Source organism: Scardinius erythrophthalmus, assembly GCF_964197995.2.
Source record: "Scardinius erythrophthalmus genome assembly, chromosome: 1".
NCBI lineage: Eukaryota > Metazoa > Chordata > Actinopteri > Cypriniformes > Leuciscidae > Scardinius > Scardinius erythrophthalmus.
Window position 1 is genome coordinate 14,506,405 of NC_138221.1, and position 24,333 is coordinate 14,530,737.

At 37.9% G+C, this 24,333-nt stretch overlaps 1 protein-coding gene across 3 annotated transcripts; it reads left to right on the forward strand.

The window, feature by feature from the left end:
• Nucleotides 1–5,578: 5,578 nt before the first annotated feature.
• On the forward strand, nt 5,579–20,205 carry LOC308690398 (uncharacterized protein). 3 transcript variants are annotated; one of them, XM_081364800.1, is made up of 3 exons: nt 5,579–5,651; nt 7,638–7,894; nt 18,476–20,205. In XM_081364800.1, exons 2-3 carry the CDS (start codon nt 7,837–7,839, stop codon nt 19,720–19,722), a joined length of 1,305 nt encoding a protein of 434 aa, XP_081220926.1. In that variant the 5' UTR covers nt 5,579–5,651; nt 7,638–7,836; the 3' UTR covers nt 19,723–20,205. The 3 variants fall into 3 exon arrangements, with proteins under 3 accessions (XP_081220926.1, XP_081220927.1, XP_081220925.1); XM_081364801.1 differs by having other exon boundaries at nt 5,616–5,651; nt 7,755–7,894; XM_081364799.1 differs by having other exon boundaries at nt 5,636–5,672.
• Nucleotides 20,206–24,333: the final 4,128 nt, after the last annotated feature.

Genomic DNA, 24,333 nt, shown 5'->3' on the forward strand with positions numbered 1-24,333 from the left:
GAGGTGGGTGGACAAACAAAAACCCACTAATTCTGACAAACTCCAAGAAGTGATTATGAAAGAATGGGTGGCTATCAGTCAGGATTTGGCCCAGAAGTTGATTGAGAGCATGCCCAGTCGAATTGCAGAGGTCCCGAAAAAGAAGGGCCAACACTGCAAATACTGACTCTTTGCATAAATGTCATGTAATTGTCAATAAAAGCCTTTGAAACGTATAAAGTGCTTGTAATTATATTTCAGTACATCACAGAAACAACTGAAAAAAAGATCTAAAAGTAGTTTAGCGGCAAACTTTGTGAAAAGTAATATTTGTGTCATTCTCAAAACTTTTGGCCACGACTGTACACAAAAATAATACACATTTAACAGAATCGATTGATGTATGAAACTTGCTTGTAATATCAAAGTCAAAAGAGTATTTCGGGTCTCAATTCAACTGATAAGGAAAAAAGCGAGCAGATCACGCCGGTGTGATTGCCGACCTCAGAGGGTTAAGAGAAAGACAGAGACCAAGGTCTCACACAAGAGTCCTCACAAACCAGAGCCATAAATCACCCAGTCTCCAGAAAGTCTGCTAACCAAAGACTTTTATTGGTTAACTTTAAGGAAGAACTGGTCAACGTTTGATAGTTTTGCAAGACGAATCGGTTCAGAGATGATTACTGCTCAGGGCCCTAACAAGAGGTCACATGACCCCTGCGACTAACAGACCCTGTCTTTCTTAAGGACCAAGGAGATGAACAAAACAGACGTCAGCAGGAACTATCCATGAACTCAGATTGGAATGTCTAAACTTTCCACACCAAAAAGACTTTACAGAGCAAAATACATAAAACCATTCAAGAACAATTTTCAATGAACTCATGATCAAACAATCATGCAACTACACAATCCTATGTTATATGTGTGTGTCTAATATGCTTTAATCCCATATAATTCATGTAATTGTTATAATTATTAGAGGTGTGAATGAAAGTGTGTACTGTGTCATATCAATGCTATCTTACGAACACAACTAGCAAGATGGCTGGAATTAAATCTGTGTAAAATGTTTCATATTCTGATAATTAGAAATCATGCCTAAACTGTTGCATCTGGTCTCCTCTTAGAAAACTGAACCCCCCCAGGGAAGACATGATTTATGACTTTGCAAACAAAGCAGCAGTCATGACATATTTGTAGGAGTAGCCTAACAAACTTTTTTTGTTAAAAAAAAAAAAAACTTTAAAAACCAGCGCAGAGCGTTGAAAAAAAAAAGTTTGTTCATTCAAAATGTTCTGATAGAGAAGAGCTCGCGCTCTCTCTCTGTGCTCTCGCTCTTTGGGTTCACCCTCAAGAAAGGCTCTGCTATCACTCTCAAGAGAGATGGGCAGAAAAAGATGAAGATCTGAACCAGACTATAACCATGTAACTGAGGAGTAGATCAACCCAAATTAAGATCAGATTGGTTAGATTCAATTCCGGTCATCTAGCTCCTTTCCGTATCTTATTTTCTTTCTTTCTTTTGTGTTATTCTTCTTTTCCGATTGAAAGTCTCGGTTTTAAGTTAAGTTTTGCTGCAACGTTTCGTTCCACGATTCACGGCTGCAACGCACGCTTTCAACTTCAAAGACGCATCAACCATCCGCGACCGCCAGCCACACTGGTTCTCGCCCCATCTATCCAGGCACGAGGAGACCATAACCAACGAACGAACCCTGACGCTGACCAAAGGAATTCCCAAAAGGAACGCAAAAGGAAAGACGCAAGTAGACTACCTCCAGACTAAAATCTTAACTGGTGTTTTGATAAATGTAATAACCTGTCTAAGAAACGATAGAAGGGTTAAATTAATGATTGATGGTCCGTTCAGGTCATGTCTTACAAGTGCATATAGAAATTCGGAATTTCCTTCCTCTTACCCTTAAACTCATTCTTTCCAAACTCATTCTTCTTTTTGCATTTCTTTCTTTATTACTCTCTTCCTTTCTGCAACCTGTATGAATGTGTGTGTATGCGTGCGCGTGTGTTTGTGTTTGTGTTAGACATTAGTTGTTAGAATAATCAAGAGTCTTGTTTGTGTTAGTTATGTGTTAGTATATAATCAATAAAGTAATGTTTGTATTTGAAAAGATATTGCTTGTGTATGTGCTTATCAAATTTATTGTCTTGAACTTCGATCAAAAGTTACCTATGCTTTTAACCTATTTCTTAATTTACTGTTATAGGGGGTTATTCTTTCTTGGCCAGGAAGATATTATATTTCCTAGAGTTAATAATTGTTTATGCTTTCTGTTCATTGGATGAACTGATAAATGATCATATTATTGATTCTGTTACAGTAAATTCTGAAAATAACGAAATTATTAATTATTGATCATAATTCGTTATGAATAATAATTATTGATATTTATACGAGCGTATAAATGCTGCATGCCAGATATTTCATATGCAAGCATGTCAGCCAATCACAGCAGAGGGCGTTTACATTGAAGTCTCACAGCAGACACGCCCCTTCAAACAGGGTGTTCAAATCAGGTGATGAAATCAGGCTAGGAAAAATGCCTTTTATTTCTAAATTATAAAAAAAAATTATCTAAAAAACATACTAACATTATAAGGACACCCCAGGAAACATTATAAAATATTTTTCTTTTTTTCTTCCCAAACAGACAAAAAAAAAAAAAAAACTATTTTGGGTGTATTAAAAATCTTGTACAATGGTTTGACAACAGTCATCTACAACTGAACATTTAGAAGACAAAGGAATTATGCTGTGGGAATCAATGTACAGCTGGCCTCCCATATGAACAAGTTATTATAAAAGGTGTCAAGATAAAGCAAGTCTCACATTTTAAATATCTAGGTACAATCATTGATGATAAACTCTCATTCCAGGAAAATGTGGACAATACACATAAGAAAACAAGACAGAGTTTAGGTCTAAGAAATCTTGACATGATCAAAAGTATTTTAACTTATAATATTGTTTCATGGTATGGAAATTTAACAATGAGACAGAAGAATAAATAAATACGAGTAATTAACAAAGGGACCAAAATTTTAACAGTAATTTTTACAGTAATTACTGGCCAAAAACAGAGTACATTGTAAGAGCTGTTTTCACTTTTCATGGAGAAAAAGGCTTTAGCAGTATATTCATCCCCTCCACTTCTTCCTTCGGGGCGTAGGCTGCGAATACCGTTTGCTAAAAAGAACATTAACAGAAGATAATTTGTTCCATTGGCGGTGACAGTTTTAACTCAAATTCTCAATTGAGGTAGTTAATATAACTGTATGAATGTATGTATACATATTGTATTTATTTGTTTTAATCATGTTTGTCCCATGTGTTTTATTATGTGGTATGCACTAGGGTTGCCAACCTTTCCATATAATACGGAATCGTTCCTATTTGACACATAAAAGTCGTATACGTAACTGATACGTAACGCACTTTGTTCCGTATTTTTGAGAATCAATTCAGTGCAAATCCATGACAGACACATAGCTTCTAATATATGTCAGACTATGAACGAAGACAAGAAAAAAAAAATGACTATGCGGTAGATCCTAATTTCTCCCTCTGTTTGTCTATGATCAGCGTAGCGTTTTTAACATCTTGGAACATCATCAGAGAATGCCCTTTTAATTGGTCGTTTCAGTCATTGTGAGTCACGTATCGTAGCAACGATGACGACAAGTAACAACAGCGGGAAATGTAAAAATGACAACCTCTGAGCAGCCGGCGAAAAAGAAAAGAGCACAAAAATATACAGGTGTTGTGTTGCTTGAATGCAGTATTTGAGTGCAATATTTTATATTTTCTTTATTAGCTTTTTTTATGTATTGTTTTACACTGGAAAGAAAGTTAACTATAATGGACGTATAATTATATAAAGATATTTGCACTACACTTCCTTAAAATGTTGTCTAATTAAATTAAAAATATTATTTTTTGCACTGGGAAGAACATTCTAGAAGTATAATTCTATTGAATAAGTTCGCACAAGGCTACAGAAAACTGTTGTTTATTTTTCTTCAAATGCAGTCTAAGCCGATGAGTTTTGAATGTTATATGTTGTAATTATTTAAGTTAAAAATAAAACGTATTATAAACTAAACAAATCCATGGTTCATTGTTGGCAAAATGATCATACTGTAGCCTTTATATTTCACATCTATGTGTTTCAATCTTGTATATTGATTAGGCCTACTTTGCTGTTCTATAAATATATAGGCCTAATAAGTTATATTATAATATGCTATAATGTATGAAATATATTTAGCTAAATGTATCAGTTAGTTTCCACAATATTCACCAGAAGTCATCATTTCAGGTGTTTCAAACAACAGAAAACGGGTGCTACTTTATACTCCATACTCATTGTTATTATTGTCTGTTTTTATGGCTAAATTATTTACCGCTTAACCCTTGATAATCCAGCTCTACATATACATTACAAAAAGTCTGAAATGTAGATTTTAAATGCAATGAATTATCATTTATGCATTTGATGTTATGCATTTGAATACGTTTAATAAATGTGCAGACAAGCATGCCGTTGCTCCGCTTTAATAGCAATAGCAGGAGGTTCCTTCAACAAATAACCCAGGAGCAGTTTCACCCAGATCTACAGTTTATTTTAACAGTAACTCACTGTCAGTAAGGGCAATAAAGCTAATGTAATGGTCTGAATAACCAACTCAACATCTTAGTTCGTCACTAAGCTTCGCTACAAACTGAAATGAAATGATGTGCCGAAAAATAAATAATAATTAATAAGGGTGATTTACAGGTTCTTGACTGGACCAAAGATTTTACGTGGGCGCAATAACCAAGGAAACACTCACGTCACGTACCCAAAATTAGTCAGAGATGCAAATGTAACCATTTTACTTTTGTACCATCATAGTATTAAAACAGCAAGTTGATGCAATCATTACAGGTACAATTCAATTTACCATGAATTTGAAATTAATGATAATCAGCAATAAGTTAGATTAGAGAAGAATAATACATCAATGGACACGATAATATTATATTCAGCACGTGTTTCAAAGGGTGTTAAATACATACATTAAATCAGCTCATGTGCTCACCTAACATGCATAATTTCAGTGCACAGAAAACCTCAAAGCCATATAAAAATATTCATATAGGTTTAGGAAGGATGGTTGGAAAACAAGCATATGTGGAGAAGTAGAAACTGTGAGGCATGAACTAATGGACTTTTATGTCATCGTACAGAAAGAAATCTCATGAACTCAGAGCTGTATATAATTTCAAGTTATTTACTAAAATCATTACGTCTATGGAGGATGAGACAAAAAAAAAACAAAAAAAAAAAAACTTGGTCTTAACTTTTTTGCTCCGGACTGGACTACCATGTCTGATTTCAGTCAGTCACTATCTCACATGACACTTCACAGGAGGTTCAGTAGAGCAGACACTATAGGTACTGAATAACACCATTCTGAGATATAGAATATATATATATATATATATATATATATATATATATATATATATATATATATATATATATATATATATATATATAATGTGTTAAATCTATTCATTCTTCAAATGAACTGAGGAGGGCAGCAATACGCCATTCTAGCGACTATAGTCTGCCGCAAAACATCAGAAGAAGAAGGAGAAGAAGAAGGTGAGGAGAGAGCAGTTCGCGGTATTTCTCATATTTACACAACCATCACACACACTTTATACAGTTTGATTAAGCGACAGGCTCATTTCTGTATTGTTTTCATCGATTACAGCGATACTTGTGCATCTTTTCTGGCGTCTTCCTTCTGAAATAAACATTTAGTGCAGCAGCAGTGAGCATGAGGAGAATATGTTGAGTTCATTCAGACCTGAGCGATTTTGTGTTCGTTTGTGTGATTGTCTCGATTTTTGTGTGAGAACTGTTACTGAATGTCAAGTCAAGAGTTAAAGTCTGAGATCTGTGAGGGGAATTGATGGGAATAACGATCTCAAGTTTTGCTGTTGCCATTTTAATAGTAGCCTACCTTCATATTTCTTTGTTGACTTATATTTTGCAGATTATATTGTTAAAATTTAAATATATAGAACAGATAATTATAAACACTTTATAATTGTCCTTGTCATGAGTAATGAACATGGGTAAAGTTCAAATCTATACATAAATGATAAATATATAAATATAATACAATTGATAATATCAGATAGCCTATAAATGAAATTTGAAACTGGACATGTTAAATAATATAATAAATAATGCTGCTTCTCTTTTTTAAAGTTTTATGGCCATCATCAGTTTCTGAACATACAAAACTAAAATATGTTATTGATCTAAATACTTTATTGCAATTAATATCACAGATAGCATAACATCTCCAAGATGTCTGTTAAAGAGCGGTTCAAGGTTTATCAGATGAATACAGCAGTAGGGTTGTGTATCGTTTGGGTTTTTTCCAACACCGGTGCCAAATCGATACTTTTAAAATGGTACCGTTGCCTAAACGGTGCCTGAACCGATACTTTTTTTAAAAAAAGAGAGCCTCAAAACGATGGTGAATGATATTAATGATTAATGGCTTTTTTATTGGAAAACATATATATATATATATTCTTAAAATATCACCTAATGCTGTAAATTAAATTTAATGATTTAAGTAAAAAAAAATATATATATATATTATATATATATGTGTAAAATAGTACACGTTTAGCTAAATACTCAACATAACTCTTTTTTTTCTAGCCAACTAACATGCTATAGCCTATATTATGGTCATTAAATTATAATAATATAAGATATAACGTATGAGGAATATAAATTTCAGTAAGTTGTATTGTATCTTGTTTCAACAGTGTTCATTCGTGTTTTTTTAATATTAGCTAGTAGAGATGATGGGTTCACGTGCCGCTAGGGATTTGTCACGTCACATTTACAAGCGCCAAACCGGTATTTATTGTTTGAATTTTGTAATAAAATTGACAGAATCTGAGAGCTGAGATTTTTTTTATATCATAAGTAACCTGCTCTGTCCAGTCTGTCGGTCTCTGTGTTCTCTTTGCTTCGCGATTTTTGTGTGTGTGAGAAAATGTGTGGCATGAGAATTGCGTGAGTCTCACGGTGAATGCGTGAGAGTTGGCAGCCCTGTGTTCACATATAACATGCACCGCCTGCACAACTGAGATTCAAACCCTGCTAGTGTCTTCTGCTAGTTAGCAAAGAATTAAAGAACCTTATCAACTATTAAACAACATGTTGGAGATTGAAAGAATATCAGATTTGTATAATTTAAAATAAACACCAAAAATATAGGTGAAAAAATAACATAAGAAATTTACTTTAGCCATGGTTAAATAAATGTTCAGCGATATCTTCCAAGGATTTCTGAATTTTGGCGCTTTTTTTTTATCTATATAGTGTTGAAATGGCAACTAGTAAATACACCAAGTTTCGAAATGTTAGCATGTGTGGAAGTATTTAAAACAAGGGTGTTTCCACTAGCCCCTCGTTAGGTTGTGCCCCGCTCTCCCCCTATGTTTCTGTAAAAAATGTTTTTACCATTATTTATAATTGGAAGAATTTACATTATTTTTATTCTGTTATCAATTGGTATAAAACCAAACTCAGTAGCTGATATTTTTTTTTATTTAGGCAGAACAGCTTCTCCCACTAGTTACATCATCAGTGAAGCTCCTCCCAGAGCAATTACATCATCAGTGAAGCTCCTCCCACAGCAATTCTCCAATAAATGCTGTATATTTCCATCAGCTACAAGTGAAGACGAGCATCAGAGCATCAGGAAGAGCTGAAATCTGCAAAGACTGAGTTTATTAAAGAGGACAGTGAGAACATGAGTGATCCAGAACCCTGCAGAATGAAACACACTGAAGATCCTGAAGAACAAAGAGGTTGGTGTTTATTCTATATTCATTCATGATGCTGAAGAACATTCATGTTTGAAACATTCGAGCGCTTCATCACTTTTTTTGAAATGGTTATAGTTTTTTTTATTATTGTTATTCATTTTTTTGTTTTCAACAAATGGTCAGTAAAGGGTTTGAGAAGCTTTCATAATGATTGTCAAAATCAGGTCAACTTAAATATTATCCAGGGTTTCCCATACATTCATTAATTTGTGGCGGCCCGCCACATATCAACGCTGACCGCCACGGATTGATTCAGATTTTTTAACTATTTAATATGGGTAAAATTGTATTTTATTCGCGCTGCTTGCTCCCCCTCTCTCTCACAAACTGACAATGGAGGCACGACTAGCCCCTCCTTCTCTTACCGCACGATCTGAATCAAAACATGAGCATGTAGAGGGCGGATTGTTGCCGGTGCTTAATGCTTATTCCCCAGCGAAGATTCCAGAATAAATCCGTAGTTGAATGGTTAGTATAATGAACACTGTTGCTCAACATAACTCTGAGAAGTTGTCTAGATGTTAAGCGCGGTCGCGTTTCATTACAGATTCGCGCAAAACTTTTGCGATTTTTTTTTTCTAAATATCCGTTACAACTTTTGCGAAATGACGGCGTTTCCATTAACCGATGTTATGCGACTAAAACATAATTTGTTCCTCTCGCGATCAGTCATTCCAAAAATCATTGCAACGGACGTTGGTAGGTTCATATCACAACCACCAGACTAGACATTATATTATTATTATCTCCAGGTTCAGGTTGGTGTGTGTTGGTTTTTGTCCACCTCAATCTCCAGGTGTGCGTGTGCGTGTGTGTGTGTGTGTGTGTGTGTGTGTGTGTGTGTGTGTGTGTGTGTGTGTGTGTGTGTCTGAGTCTGTGTGTGTCCACCGCCAGGTCCAGTTTGGTGTGTGTGTGTGAGCGGTCTGAGTGTGTGTCTGTGTTTGAATCTGTGTGTGTGTGAGTCTTTTTGAATGTGTGTGTGTGTGTGTGTGTGTGTGTGTGTGTGAGCCTGTGTTTGAGTGTGTCAGTAAGTTTGTGAGTTTGTGTGTGTGTGTGTGTGTGTGTGTGTGTGTGTGTCCAGTTCCAGGTTTGTGTATGAGCAAAATTTGCAACAAAAAGTCTGTGGAGCAGTCATAGCATAGAAAGTGTAGCAATGGCAAAGTCTTTAAGTTATCTGACACTAACTGTTGGCAATGGGAATGTGTACTTGTCAATAAAAATATATGATATATATATAAAGTTTATATATATGATGTATAAGCATTATATATATATATATATATATATATATATATATATATATATATATATATATATATTAACTTAATCACCCGGTCCCCGGTCCCCAAACACCACACCACCGCAAATAGAATCTAATTCTGTGGGAAACACTGTTATCGCTGTTATTTTACATTTATATCAAGCTAAAAAAAATTGCAGCCATGTTACAAAAATGTTGGACATTTATCAATATAGTTTATATATATATATTTTTTTTTGGAAATTAAAACCAATATTCCCCTGCAATGTAATCTGTATGAAACTAAAGAGATATAGAGGTACAGTTTCTCCTGGCTCAGCAAATTATCATTAACATTAATGTGATAATTGTACCGTGAATACAATTTTGTAGAAATAGTAATATTGTGAAATATTTGTACAATTTAACCCCCTGAGGTCGGCTATTGCGCCGGCGCGATAGGCTCGTTGTTTTTTTTTTTTCAAAACTGTTAAATGTCTTCTTTTATTTGTGTACACTCATAATAAAAATAAAATGTTGTGTTTTTCGTAAAACAATGAAAATAAACATGATGCGCTTTTTGTCATCTCTCAATGTGAAACTCATTCTGAAACGCGACAGAAAAATGACCTGTAACTCAGTGAATGTTTGAAACACAGACTTGAAACGCATGTGTACAACACTTGGAGTCTCTATCTTTAAAGTATAAATTAAATAAAAAAAAAAAAAATCTCTGTTTAATCCATATGAAAGCAGCGGCATATAGAGTTTCTCAAACACGTCCTAATTAACTCTAATGTGACCACGCCCATGCGTGCACGAGGGATTGACATGCAAATGATCCACACGGAGAAACGCAGACCTGTAAAACACCCTCATTACCTCAAAACAAAGAATCAGAGACTTCGGTAACTTACTCCTCTCTGCTTTTCATCGAGTTTGGAAGACTGTGTTAGTGCTGTGCTGTGCTGTTTACCTTGGATTTACCTCAGAAGAATTAGAAGAACGAGATTTGAAGATGAGATGATTTTTAAGGTAAGACATGTTAAACGGGTGGTGCCAGTTTAAAATGTATGTTATGAAATGAGATTGGAGTAAAAACATGAACTAAGCCTAAAATCATACGTGTATATGTATCTATATATAGACAGAAACATGTTGAAGTGTGAACCAGACTGGTAGGCAACCTTTCAGTGCTAAATGTATACATGTTTGACACGAGGATGTTGCTTGGCTAAATGAAGTTTACACGAGACTAGATAATGATCTGAGATGTCATCGCTCTGCTGCAGAATTTCAACGGCATCAACATTTATTCATGTGATAATATTAGATCTAGAGTATGATTGCGACAACGAGTAGGTCCTCACACGTGTTGTCTAACTTCAATTGAGTTCAGAATATCTTTAAATGCCAATCCCAATGCATCTTTTTCGTTATCTATATGTATATTAAAATCACCAACAATTAGGACTTTATCTGCAGCCAGTACTAACTCTGATAGAAAATCAGCAAATTCTTTGATAAAGTCTGTATTGGTGCCCTGGTGGCCTGTATACAGTAGCCAGCACAAATGTTAAACGTGATTTATCATTTACACTAGATAGTGTTACATTTAGCAACAACACTTCAAAAGAATTATATTTAAAACAAGACTTCTCAGTAATTCTGAAGATATTACTATAAATTACAGCAACACCTCCCCCTTTGCCTTTCAGATGAGGTTCGTGTTTATAACAGCACATCTAGGTTATAGTCTGTAATCCTATCATTAACAATGGGTGCTTTTGAAGTAAGGGATTGAATATTCAGTAACCCAAGCTTTATCATTTGTTCATCCGTATTATATCTGTTTTTTATTTGTATGATATTTTCTTTTATAAATGCTTAATTTAAGTTAAGTATAAAGGTTGCAAGCAACAATTGATAAACAAGATGGCTCCTGTGAGAAGCACGTGTTATGAGAGGAAACATGGTATTTTGTCAACTCCGTCAGATGTCAACACCATCAGGATTTGTGTCTGACGGTGTTGACTCTTTCTAAGACGGTGTTGACAAATGCCATTATGTGCATTATTCCTCATTTTAGTGTAGTTTACTTAAATTGTATTACTTACCAAACATTTGATATTACTGTTGCTCAGTTTTATGTGTAGAATTTCAACCAATTGCCATATAGCTTTATGTTTTGAATTGAATCTCATTTTCATAGCCTCTCGAGTACTTGATATGTAATAAGGTGTAGCTAATGTTTATCCATCAGAAAAGTATACTGACTGCATAATGGTATGCATTTCAGGCTAGAATGGCTAGGGAGAAACTATCAGTGGAGGAACGAAAGAGAAGGAATAGGGAGTATCAAAAAAGAAGGCGAAAAAAAAATTGATAGCCAGCCTGAGCTGAAAGAAGAGTTGCTGAGAAATGAGAGGGAAAGATGGAGAAATAGGGTGAAAGAGGGCAAAATAAAAAACATCAGTGATTTGGAAGAAAGAGAAAAGAGGTATAAGAGGAGGTTTTGGAAACAAGCACAGAAAGAGTCAAGAGAACGCAAGAACAAAGCACAGGAAGGCCAGCATCTAGACACCCCACCACAGACTCCTTTGGACATCAGTTTTGAGGAGCCAAGGAGTAGTAGACAGCTAGTTGCTGGTGAAAAGGAAAGATGCAAAACTAGAAAAAGACACTCCAGAGAGATTAAAGCACTGAAAGACAAACTTGACAAGTTAAAAAAAGAGAGGGACAAGCTGAGAAAGCGACTTGAACGTGGAAAACATATTCAAAATGAGAAAACACAGGACTCACAGAGATGATGGTTCAAGGGAGCCAACTCAGAAACCCTTTAATCAAAAGATCACTGCTCTTCTATCATGCAATGACTGCAGAGCTGAGAAGAAATGCTTCTCGCACCCACAGAAGAGGCAAACTTGCATCTCAGCATCCAAAACTGACTTTGTCTGGCCAAATTCTCAAGAAGTGTTCCTATCCACAGGGTTCATGAGTTTGGCCTGACTTACAAAACACTGACAGAAAATAATACCAAAACAAAGGAAGCCTAGGTTCCTCCAGACCATATCCCTAAGTGTTCACAGTTTTTTGGAAAACAATGCAAGGATGACAACAGACAAGCAAGACACCATTACCAGAAAATAAGTAAAACGTCAAAGGATAATTCTGACTGACACGATGCAAAACCTTCACATTGCATTTGTCCAGCAAAACCTAAACATTAGACTTAGTAACTTGTCCTTCTGTGCATTACGTCCATTTCACATTACATCTCCAAGAGCCTCAGACCGAAAGACATGTTAGTGTCTGTACCATGAGAATGCAACACTGATGCTTGAGGTCCTGAAGTCATTCAATGCTTTAACAACCAGCAAACTTGAAGAGAGTTTCCAACTTGTATGATGTTTTCCAGCAAACAAATCTTGTCTTTTACGTACCTGCACCCGATGTCTGAACAAATGTTCAGTTCTTTCTCCAGAGCAAGGGAAAACACAAGTGGAGTGGAAGCAGTGGAAGCGTATTGAGGAGCGAACAGAAGATGGAGCTCACTTTCACACCAAACTTGTGGAACACACTGGCACTCTTTCAGAGCTTATGATTCTCTACCAAGACAAACTAAGAAATGAGACAACCACCCATGTCCATTCAGTTCAAAATCAAACCAAGGAGTACAGGAACATGATAACAAATTGTGATGAAACCACTGTTATTGTTCATGTTGACTTCTCTGGGGCCTGGAAATGTAAATTCAGCTCAGAAGTACAATCCTGTCACTATGGGCAAAACCTCCCACAGCTCACACTTCATACAGGCATGTTCTACACCAAACATGAAAAGGCAGGATTCTGCACGGTCTCAGAGTCTAATCGCCAGGATGCTGCAGCCATCTGAACCTATATGGATCAAATCCTGACAGCCATTCATGCAAGATTTCCAAAGATTAATACTGTTCACTTTTGGTCAGATGGTCCAAGCAAACAGTATAAAAATAAGAAGAACTTGCATCTCCTCTGTGCTGTCCCTCCCCAACTGGCATTGGGGCAACAGTTAAGAGGTGTGCAGACAGTATTGTGCTGAGAGGTCGGGATATTGTGGATGGCAGAGCATTTTATGAGATGGTGTCCAGCAGCCTAAGTGGTGTCAAGCTGCAATACGTTACCAGTGATGATTTTCAGTCCTATGACACTCTCCTCATGCCAGCCCTGAAATCCATCCCTGGAACAAGGAAGATTCATCAAGTTGTAGCTCAAGGGAACATCATCCATTGGAGAAACATTTCATGTTTTTGCAGTGAGCCACAGATTTGCCAGTGTTTCAGTCCTGTTACTCACACTTTGGATGGCATCCGTCAGGACCCAGATGAAGGACCCAGACAAAGTCCTCTGGCGATGCTGATGGAGGCCATGGAGAAAGAGCCTAGCAGAGGACCTGAGGGCACAACAACTGGGATAGGCCCCGATGATACTCAGAGTAGAGACTGGTTTGTTGTCATGTACGAACAGAACAATTGACCCAGAGCATCAAGATGTTGAAGTTGAATTTTTTCACCCTCATGGGCCAAATGTTTGTTTTCAGAAAAAACAAGGACGGCGGGATGTCTGCTTTGTGCCATTTAAAGAAATTCTAGTCAAGCTGAATGAGCCATCATCACCTGTCCGTACAAGCAGCACCATGGAGATATATAACATATCAGCATATGTCATGGATTTCATCGTCTGTTGCCTGGTGTTTAAACTCCATCGATGGCCTTGAGAAGTCAAATGTTAAGTTTTTTTATGACAGTTTAGCAATATTTTAAAGGTTTAGCTGTCATTTTGACTATGGATGATTTGAATGAGTTTATATACTTTATTAGCAGCATATACTTGAAAATGGTGTGGACTTTACAAAGGCAAGGCAAGTTTATTTATATAGCACATTTCATACACAATGGCAATTCAAAGTGCTTTACATAGAAGAAATTAAAATAATAAAAGAAATAAGAATAATTAAAACAGCTTAGAAAAATAAAATAAAATACAGTACAAACAGTCAGACAAACATTGACACAGTGCTCATTCAGTAAATGCATAGCTAAACAGATGTGTTTTGAGTCTGGATTTGAATGTGACTACTGTAGGAGCACGTCTGATCTCCTCTGGAAGCTGGTTCCAACTGCGGCTGGCATAATAGCTAAAAGCAGACTCGCCATGCTTAGAGTGAACCCTTGGTATTTCTAGCTGATATGATCCTAGTGATCTGAGTGATCTGTTGGGTTTATATTCAGTGAGCATATCTGCAATGTATTGAGGTCCTAGGCCATTAAATGATTTATATACCAGTAATAATACTTTAAAATCAATCCTAAATTTAACTGGGAGCCAGTGTAAAGACCTGAGGACTGGTGTGATGTGTTCATATTTTCTAGTTCTGCTCAGAATCCTGGCGGCAGCGTTCTGTATGAGCTGCAACTGTCTTATGGTCTTTTTGGGAAGGCCAGTGAGGAGTCCATTACAGTAATCCACCCTAATGGTGATGAAAGCATGCGCAAGTTTCTCTAAGTCTTGTCTGGAAACAAAGCATCTAATTTTTCAATATTTTTTCAGATGATAGTATGCTGATTTAGTTATTGCTTTGACATGACTACTGAAACTAAGGTCTGACTCTAGTGTCACACCAAGATTCCTGACTTGATGTTTAGTTGTTTGACCCCTAGAGTGAAGGTATGCGTTCACCTTGAGAACTTCATCTTTGTTTCCGAACGCAATGACTTCAGTTTTGTCTTTGTTTAACTGAAGAAAGTTTTGACACATCCAACTGTTGACTTCGTCAATGCATTGGCACAGGGATTCAATTGGGCTGTAGTCGTTAGGCGATAGGGCTAAGTAGAGCTGTGTGTCGTCTGCATAGCTGTGAAAATTGTCAAAGGATCCATTCAAGCTCAAGAATTTGTTCAGCTGATTGAAGACAACTTTTTAAATGATCTTGCCTATGAAAGGAAGATTTGAGATCGGCCTATAGTTGCTTAATATGGTCTTATCCAGATTGCTCTTTTTCAGGAGGGGCTTGACAACTGCAGTTTTCAGGGAGTATGGAAAACTCCCAGAGCGAAGTGAGACATTTACCACTTCTAGGAGATCTGCTTCTAAACTGTTTAACACACTTTTGAAAAATGATGTGGGGAGTGTGTCAAGAGCGCATGTTGATGTTTTAAGGTGCTGTACAGTTTCTTCCAAAATTTTGCCATCAATTTCTTTGAAATCAGACATAGTAACTACTTTCTCAGGTGGTTTGATCTGTCTGACCTCAGTGCAACTCAAGGATGTGCTGATCACCTTTCTGATATTATTGATTTTCTCAGAGAAGAAAGAAGCAAACTCACTGCACTTGTTCTCTGAGAGCATTTCACTGGGAATCTGGCTTGGAGGGTTTGTCAGTCTCTCTACAGTAGCAAAAAGAGTGCGTGTGTTGTTTAAATTGCTGTTTATAATATTTGAGAAGAAAGTCTGCCTAGCTTTGCCTAGTTCCATATTGAAAGCATGAAGGCTGTCTTTGTAGATGTTATAATGGACTACAAGTTTTGTCTTCCGCCACATGCGCTCTGCTTTTCTGCATTGTCTTTTCATATTTTGCACTGTTGTTGAGTTTCTCCAAGGTGCTTTTTGTCTGCCACTCTTCTTCCTGACTTTAACAGGAGCAATATCATCAATTATACCTTTAACTTTTGAGTTAAAAGAATCAAGGAGAAAATCAACAGAGTCTGCAGATATGCTTGGTGTTAAGGATATAGCCTTCATAAATAGTACACTAGTGTTCTCATTTAAGCATCTCTTCTTGACAGACACAGATCTAGGTTCAGTGGCAGGAGAGATCAATATATCAAAGAAAATACAGAAATGATCAGACAGTGCTACATCCTTAATAACAATCGATGAAATGTTTAGACCCTTACTGATAAGTAAATCTAGAGTGTGTCCACGATTGTGTGTGGGTCCATGTACATGCTGAGTCAGATCAAAAGTTTTTAAAACAGTTTTGATTTCTTTTGCCATATTGTTCTCTGCACTATCTATGTGGATGTTAAAATCTCCAGCAATGGCAAAACAGTCAAACTCTGAGGTAATTGTAGATAACAGTTCTGTAAAGTCCTCAGCGAAGGCTGGAGAGTATTTTGGAGGCCTGTAAATAATGATAAGTAAAATGCGTGGAGCACCTTTCAACACAATACCCAGATATTCGAAAGAAGGGTAATTCCCAAATGATATTTGCTTACATTGATAGATATCTTTAAAAAGAGCAGCTAGACACCCACCTCTCTTAACAGCTCTGCAGACACTCATAAAAGTAAAGTTAGGAGGGCCTGCTTCATTGAGGATTGTTGCACTGCAGCTGTCTTCTAGCCAGGTTTCATTTAGAAGCATAAAATCCAGGTTGTTTGTGGTTATTAAATCGTTGACTAGAAGTGATTTATTTTTAAGTGAACGAATGTTTAAAAGTGCTAACTTAACAGTCTTACTTTTTGTCCCCACAGCAATATTAGTTTGACGTGTAATAGGCACCAGATTAGTTAGGTTTGCTGCACGGCTATTGAAGGCCTTAGATTTTCTATCTTGTAATAGAACAGCAATAGAGAAAGATACAGGCACACTGGGTTCCCGCTTGTTTTGTAAACATTTGAGAAAGTTACTGTTATCAGAGCTGGGACCCAAAACACATCACTGAGAGCTGGTATCAGTTGTTTTTGGTTCACCTCGAGCAGATGGAGGAGGGTGTGGGCCCTGGCGTTGTGGTAGAGGCCGAAGAGCTCTCACAGGAGGGGGAGGGCGAGCTGGGCCTGCAGGCTTTGGTGCGGGTGGTAATGGTGCCTGTCATTTTTTGGTTGGTATCTGGGGGCTTGCAAAAGAGTGGGATAGTCTGGTTCCAGCATACACCAGTTCTTCCATTTTCTGTGAGAAACACAGTAGTGGCGATGCTGGAGAGAGGGATAGCGTGTCTGGTGAAAGGGGCTGTTGCTCTGGTGTTATAGGAGGTTGTGATATGCTGTCCTGGCTTCCCTGGCTGTTTTCTAGGAAGTCGTCCTTGGGTGTTGAATCTTCAAGCAGTTCTGATATGTTTTTCTGTGGGCAGGGCTCAGCTGAGATTGTGTCCGTGAGCAGAGGTTGTTGTGGCGGAGTGGTGTTATCATTGTCCTTGTGTGATATGTCAACCGCATGTCCATTTTGCTGCTGAAGTGAAGTCCCGTGGTCATTCATACTGTGTCCATGTGTGTGTGTGCCGTTCAGATTGAGTGGATTGGCACAAACTGCAGAAGGATGATTGAGGGAGAAGTAGAAGTTGTCCTTTAACACTCTTGAACCAAGTTTGTTTGGGTGATGGCCATCCCGATGAAACAGTTGTCTCTGACTCCAGAAAAGATTGAAATTGTCAATGAAGTTCACTGCTTTTATGTTGCAGGTTTTTTGCAGCCATGTATTTAGCCCAAGCAACCGTGAAAACCTGTTTGTTCCTCTTGCTGGGAGAAGTCCACTGATGAATGTTTGAACTTTCAGTCTTTTAAGTGTTTCAAAAAGTTCATTGAAATCCTTCTTAAGGAGTTCTGACTGCTCTTTATGAATATCATTCTTCCCCACATGTATGATGAGTCGATTTGCAGTCTTATGTTTCATCAGAATGTTCTGAAGTTCCCTGTTTATATCAGAAGTTGTTGCTTGTGGAAGGCAGCATGTAGTTGTATCCCTGCCGCTAATGTTTCTAATTATGGAGTCCCCCACTATCAGAGTCCTGGGCTCTTACAAAGGGGGTTCATTTCTTTTTCTATTGCCTGTAAAGTCCAATGAGATGAAAAATTGGTTATATAATATGTTTTCTTCATATCTTGCAATGTTACGATATTTGTGAGGGTTCAATGGTCCTTTTGAATGAAATATTTTTCTGTTTCTTACAAGTTTGTCACCACCGTCAGTTTTGTGTCAACACCGTTGATGCCTTGTCAACTCCATCAGAATGATATATTGTTTCAAAGATACATAATGATATACTGGGAGGTTGTTCCAAAACATGGTTACATAGCCAAACCCTCATTTAACAAATATGTATACACTGGTTTTTAAGATAATGAAGTTTTTTTTTTCGAACATCAAAACCTTTTTTGTCCCTGATCTCAAGAATCACTGGTACCTCATTCATGCAATTAATTTATGAAAACACCAGAATTATGATATTGTATAGCAGTTTTCTGCTATTACATCAGCTATTACATTACATATTACTCACTTTCATATTTCTCTCTTCAAATTATTTTGCTGAAAATGAAATTAAACCTTTTTCTTTGATTTCAGACCTGATGGAAGTGAAGGAGGAGAGTGAAGAACTGAGTGAAGTGAAGGAGGAGAGTGAAGAACTGAGTGAAGTGAAGAAGGAGACTGAAGAACTGAGTGAAGTGAAGGAGGAGACTGAAGAACCGAGTGAAGTGAAGGAGGAGAGTGAAGAACTGAGTGAAGTGAAGGAGGAGAGTGAAGAACTGAGTGAAGTGAAGGAGGATAGTGAAGATCTGAGTGAAGTGAAGGAGGAACATCATGTCAAACCTGGAGAAAAACCTTCGAGTCGCTCAAAGACTAAAAAGACATTTTTAAAGAAAACACGAGCCAAGAAATCTTTCACCTGCACTCAGTGTGGAAAGAGTATCACAACCAAACAAAGTCTTGAGATTCACATGAGAGTTCACACTGGAGAGAAGCCGTTCACATGTGATCAATGCGGGACGAGTTTTGCACGAAAACAACATCTGACCAAACACAAGAGGATCCACACTGGAGAAAAGTCACATATGTGTGTTCAGTGTGGAAACAGTTTCACAACCAAAGAAAGTCTTGTGCGTCACATGATGATCCACTCCGGAGAGAAGCCATTCACATGTGATCAATGCGGCAAAACTTTTTTTAGTGCATTACACCTGAAGACACACCTGACAGTTCATACAAAGGAGAAGCCACATTCATGTTCTGTGTGTGGAAAGAGTTTTTCACTGCTGCCATATTTACATGCACATCAGAAAATACATAATGGTGTCAGAGAGTATGTGTGTTTTGAGTGTGAGAAGACTTTTATTACAGCGGACAAGTTAAAACAGCACCAGAGAATTCACACTGGAGAAAAACCTTACAAGTGTTCACACTGTGACAAGAGATTCAGTCGTTCAGAAAGTTTGAAAACACATGAGAGGATCCACACTGGAGAAAAGCCTTACAATTGTTCACACTGTGACAAGAGATTTAATAATTTAACAAGTCTGAAAATACATGAGAGGAACCACACTGGAGAAAAACCTTACATGTGTTCACACTGCGACAAGAGATTCAGTCAGTCAACAGGTCTGAATACACACAAGAGAATTCACACTGGAGAAAAACCTTACAAGTGTTCACACTGTGACAAGAGATTCAGTCACTCATCACATCTGAAAATACATGAGAGGATCCACACTGGAGAAAAGCCACACATGTGTGTTCACTGCAGAACTAGTTTCAGACACAAATCATCTCTTAAGCTTCACATGAGAGTTCACACTGGGAGAAAGAACATTTAACTGTAATCAGTGCGGTAAACAGTTTCATTGGGCGTCAGTCCTGAAGAAACACCTGAAGATTCACACAAAGGAGAATATTCATTAGTAATATTACAGTAGAAAAGACACGGCGGTGTGTTTTTCAGTGCTGGAAGTCCTTTACAACAGAAGATGAACTGAAAGAGTGCCAGAAAATTAACACTGGAGAAGAAGGCCATAACAATTTTATAAGAGACATGAATCTGATATTAATTTTTAACTCGTTCTTCATTGTTTTTCATCAGAACATCTAGTTTCTCTTCCACTTCTACTATTCAATGCAAACTCAAGATATACTTTTATGTATCTTTGAAACTGGACACTTTTCTTCTCTTCTTCTCTTGAGATGCTTTGGCTCTTATAAGTCAGTAAAGAGAGAGATCTGTCTCATTCTCCTTCACTTTTACTTTATTGTTTGTATTTTATATTTGCTTCATGTAATTATTGATTAAACTCTTAACTCATTTTATCAAAATTGTATTGTCCATTTTTATTTTATTTATAAGTCAAAACAATTACTATGAACAGACCTGCAAACTCCTCAGAGTTAAAAAGGTGACAGTGTCGCGGGGGGTGGGGGTGGGGCGTGCCCCCAGCTCGATTTTTGTTTTGTTTTTTTGTGATTTTAATAGGCAAATGACACATTTCTGAGCGTGACTTAACAAAAATCAGCATACTTATCAAAAATCAATGTCAAAACATCCTTGAGGCTTAAAGAGAATGACACATTTAATATTTAAAAAATTATTTTATTTACAACACGGAAATGCCTGGAACTCAAGTAAGTGTTGTGACGCATGACACAAATAAAAAATAAAAGACAGACAGACATGAAAAACATTTTTTTTTGTCTCTTAGCTTGGACGAGTGTTTCACAAGCTCTCTTGCGTTGTTTGGCTGCATGCTGCCTTCTGGCCAGCGCCTCTTCTGCCTTGGCTCTTCTTGCTGCGGCAGCACTTGAGGATGGCTGGCAGTCAAACTCCCTCCTTCGTTCCATCTTCTTTAGGGTTGCCTGCTTCCTCAGAGCTTTGTCCTTGGTTCCGGCCGACATGATGTAGTAGCACATCCTTTGGTCCACTGGCCCATACTTCAGGTCTTCTCTTTTAAACATCTGCAATGCCGTCTGCTTCCGGGTCAGCAAGGTGTGTTTCACAGTTTGGATGGCACTCAGAGTGGAAATATTCATGCTGCCACTTCTCGAGTCAATGATTTCAGACATAAGACTGAATGAAGACTCCACCAGTGGCCCATGGAACACCGACAACGCTGCCTTTACTGCCATCTATCTGCCACTCGACCCACATACATGTCTCTTACAGGCAGCAGTTTGTCTCCCTTGAGTTCGAGACCTTCCAGGGTCCTGGGGATTGGTGGCAGGTGTTCTGGCTTCACAAAGCATGCAAGGAAGTTGGGGAAAACCTGCAGCTGCTTATCATGCAACTTGTGCACAACTCTGAGGAGATAGTAATATTGTGCAAGTGAGAGATGGATATAAATTTCCACCATACAAGCTGAGTAAGACACAGCCAGTTACACTGGTAACATAAAATAAAAGATGTTAAAATACCTCTGGGGTAGCATTTAAAACTATCCAAGCTTTATGATACAACATAGTTGTGAAACAGTATTTCAATATACCTGGAAAACCATGACATATCCTTTCAGAATAGCCAGGACACCTGTGTAGACACTGAGATGGAGCTCTGTTTTGGTGTCTTCATGCCACAGTTTCTTGACCACCCGCCGCTTTCGGTTTCTGCCCTGCTGTGTTATTCCTGGAAGAGAATATATCAAAGCTCTTGTTTGTTTATTTACCAAAGCAAAGGTCAGATAGTGAACATGCAGGCCAATGTTGACACACCATAGATATTCCCATTAATTTGTCCACATTATCCAGCCAATCTACAACCACAATGGATTGATTTACCTTTCCCGCTGAGGTCTTTGTGAAAAGACTGAATGCACCTCTGGGCCTTTTCATTCACATGGTGAGCAGCATAGAGTTGTTCCAAAGGTTCTTTGTATAGAGCCTTGTCTTGTTCATCCATGAACAAAAAGTACAGGACCTTGTAAGCAGGAAGCATGTTCTGAGTGCTGAGTCCAACATCATAACATGGCAGCCAACGATGCTCGATGAATCTCTTTGGAGTTGATCCAGGAATGCTCATGTATTCACAGATCTCTTGGAGGTAAGCCCGCTGACAAACAGAAAGAACACATGTCTCAAGTTATGATTCAGTCCCATATGATATTCATTAATCAGATGACAATAATAAGGCCATCAAATGACCAAAGTGTCAGCGGTTCAAATCCTGTCTCCTCCTGCCCACATGTCAAAATGTCCTTGGGCAAGAGACTGAAACCCAAATTGCTCCTAATGAGCAGGCTAGCTGCATGGCAGCTGCTGCCATTGGTGTGTGAGTGGGAGTGAATGGGTGAATAAGAGGCCATTGAGTGCTGTCAAGGTGGAAAAGAGCTATACAAGTGCTCTACACTCCTGTATGAATTTACCTGGTCAGAAGCCCACTTGTGATCAACATGAAGGTCTCTGAAGAGCTGTTCTAGATGACTGTTGAAAGGACTGTAAAATCTCTTTGACGCATTATGAATGTGATGGCACGAGTCCCTGTCAATATCTAGAAGCTGGTTGTGTTGCTCTCTGGTTTCCAGGCCGTCTTGCTGCCTTGCATCACCGCACAGGAATCCATCATCATGCTCACCAAGTTGGACCACGGGATATTGTTGTCTGTGAAAAACTTGTCCAGGACATTCTCCAGGATTGCTGTGGTGACCTTAACTATTTCAAACGACCCAAGGTGCTCTATCAACAGCGTTCCTCTCTGGTTATAATAGCTGACCAAAATGGAAAGCACCTGTATAAATGAGAAGACCATTGTTAAAGGAGAACGCTGGCCATTTTTAACTCATATCCCTGTTGATCGAGGTTACAGAGTGCTGTCAGTAGGAAAAATAATATTTTTTTTTGCACAATATTGACTGAATATCAGGACAACAGCTAAAGTGAACCTATGGGGACAGACATCCTTAAGTTTCCCTTTCGGTTATGTCTGTCCCTATAGGTTCGCTTTAGCTGCCGGTCTGATACTTGGTAAATATTGTGGCCAAATGTTCTCGTTATTTTTCCTAATGACAGCACTCGGGTGGGTTAAAAATGGCCAGCGTTCTCCTTTAATTGTTTTAGGTGTCAAAAGCACTGTATAAATATTAGGTAATTCTTTGTAAGGGAACTTACAAAATCAGCAGGGGATGAAATAATTTTTTGCCCCACTGCATACAGGCACTTAAAGTTCATGGTATATGTACTGAATTCCTTCTCAGCTCTTCCCAGGCATTGCTGTTGATTTAACTGGTGTATACACTGTTTAAGAATAAAGAAGTAAAGTTAAGATCAAAGTCCTTTTGTGTCCACAGTACATTGTGTGCAAAGGCTTGAACTTTCATGTTCATATTCATAATTATGCCATCTTTGATAACACATTGTTCATCAGTGTGGACCAAGTCACCACTTTAGTTGAGGAGAAGCTAATGCTTAGTTAATGATGACTACTATATTTGGGTGTCAACAGAATTCATGTGCTCTGTACTGTGATTGGCCAATTTTGAGATCGGTTAATTTATGTGCAGGCTACTATGAAGAAGACCAGAATTAATGAAAAACAGTTCTCACATTAATTTACATACTTTTCTAGTTCTTGTTGTCTTACATGCGAGAGTTCCGCCGAGACCTTGCGATATTCCCCACGAAATCATCTATTCTCCACAAACAACCTGCAGGAGAAGGAAAAGGAGAAATAGAGGTACTAGAGGGGGAATCAGGAATAGACTCAAACGACGCGGCAGCCGTTTTCCTCTGCCCACAATTATGCTCGATCACTTGAGAACAAAATGCTTGAACTCGAGGCACTAATGAAATATAATAGAGACTTTAAAAGAACAAACCTGCTTTGCATTACTGAAACACGGTTAACGGAGGAGACTGACAATGTAAACCTCGAGGGATATATGCTTATTCGACTGGACCGTGATAGTCAGAAATCATCCAAAACCATTGGAGGAGGATTTTGTATGTTTGTCACCAACAGCTGGGCAACAAACATCACGGTACGTGGAACTTATTATTCAATCCACTACGAACTATTATCGGAGTCATTCAGGCCACACTACTTGCCTCGTGAGTTCGGACAAATAACTTATCTTAGTCTATGTACCTGGGCCAAATTTAGCTTTTGCAGCTGAGGGCATTGCTGCCAGCTACTCATTGGATGACCCAGTGTTTCTTTTGGGAGATTTTAACAACTGTGAATTATCTGCGTTTTTGCCGAATTTGGAACAGTACATAACTTGTCTGACGAGACTGAGCAAAACTCTGGACAATTTTTTTGGTAATGTGGATGGTGCTTACGTACCAAGGTGACACCCACCATTAGGACGTTCAGACCATAATGTTATCCACCTCCTTCCAAAATATAGACAGATACTAAAAAGGACTAAAGCTGTCATTCAGCAGGTTCAGTCATGGACTAAAGACTCAATTGAAAACCTTAGAGACTGCTTTGAGAGCACAGTTTGGAA

Excerpts from the sequence above, each read along its gene's own strand:
- LOC308690398 (XM_081364800.1), top strand. The coding sequence starts at position 7,837 with ATGAGTGATCCAGAACCCTGCAGAATGAAACACACTGAAGATCCTGAA. Across the intron at positions 7,895-18,475 it reads AGATCCTGAAGAACAAAGAG|ACCTGATGGAAGTGAAGGAG; the intron begins GTTGGTGTTTAT and ends CTTTGATTTCAG.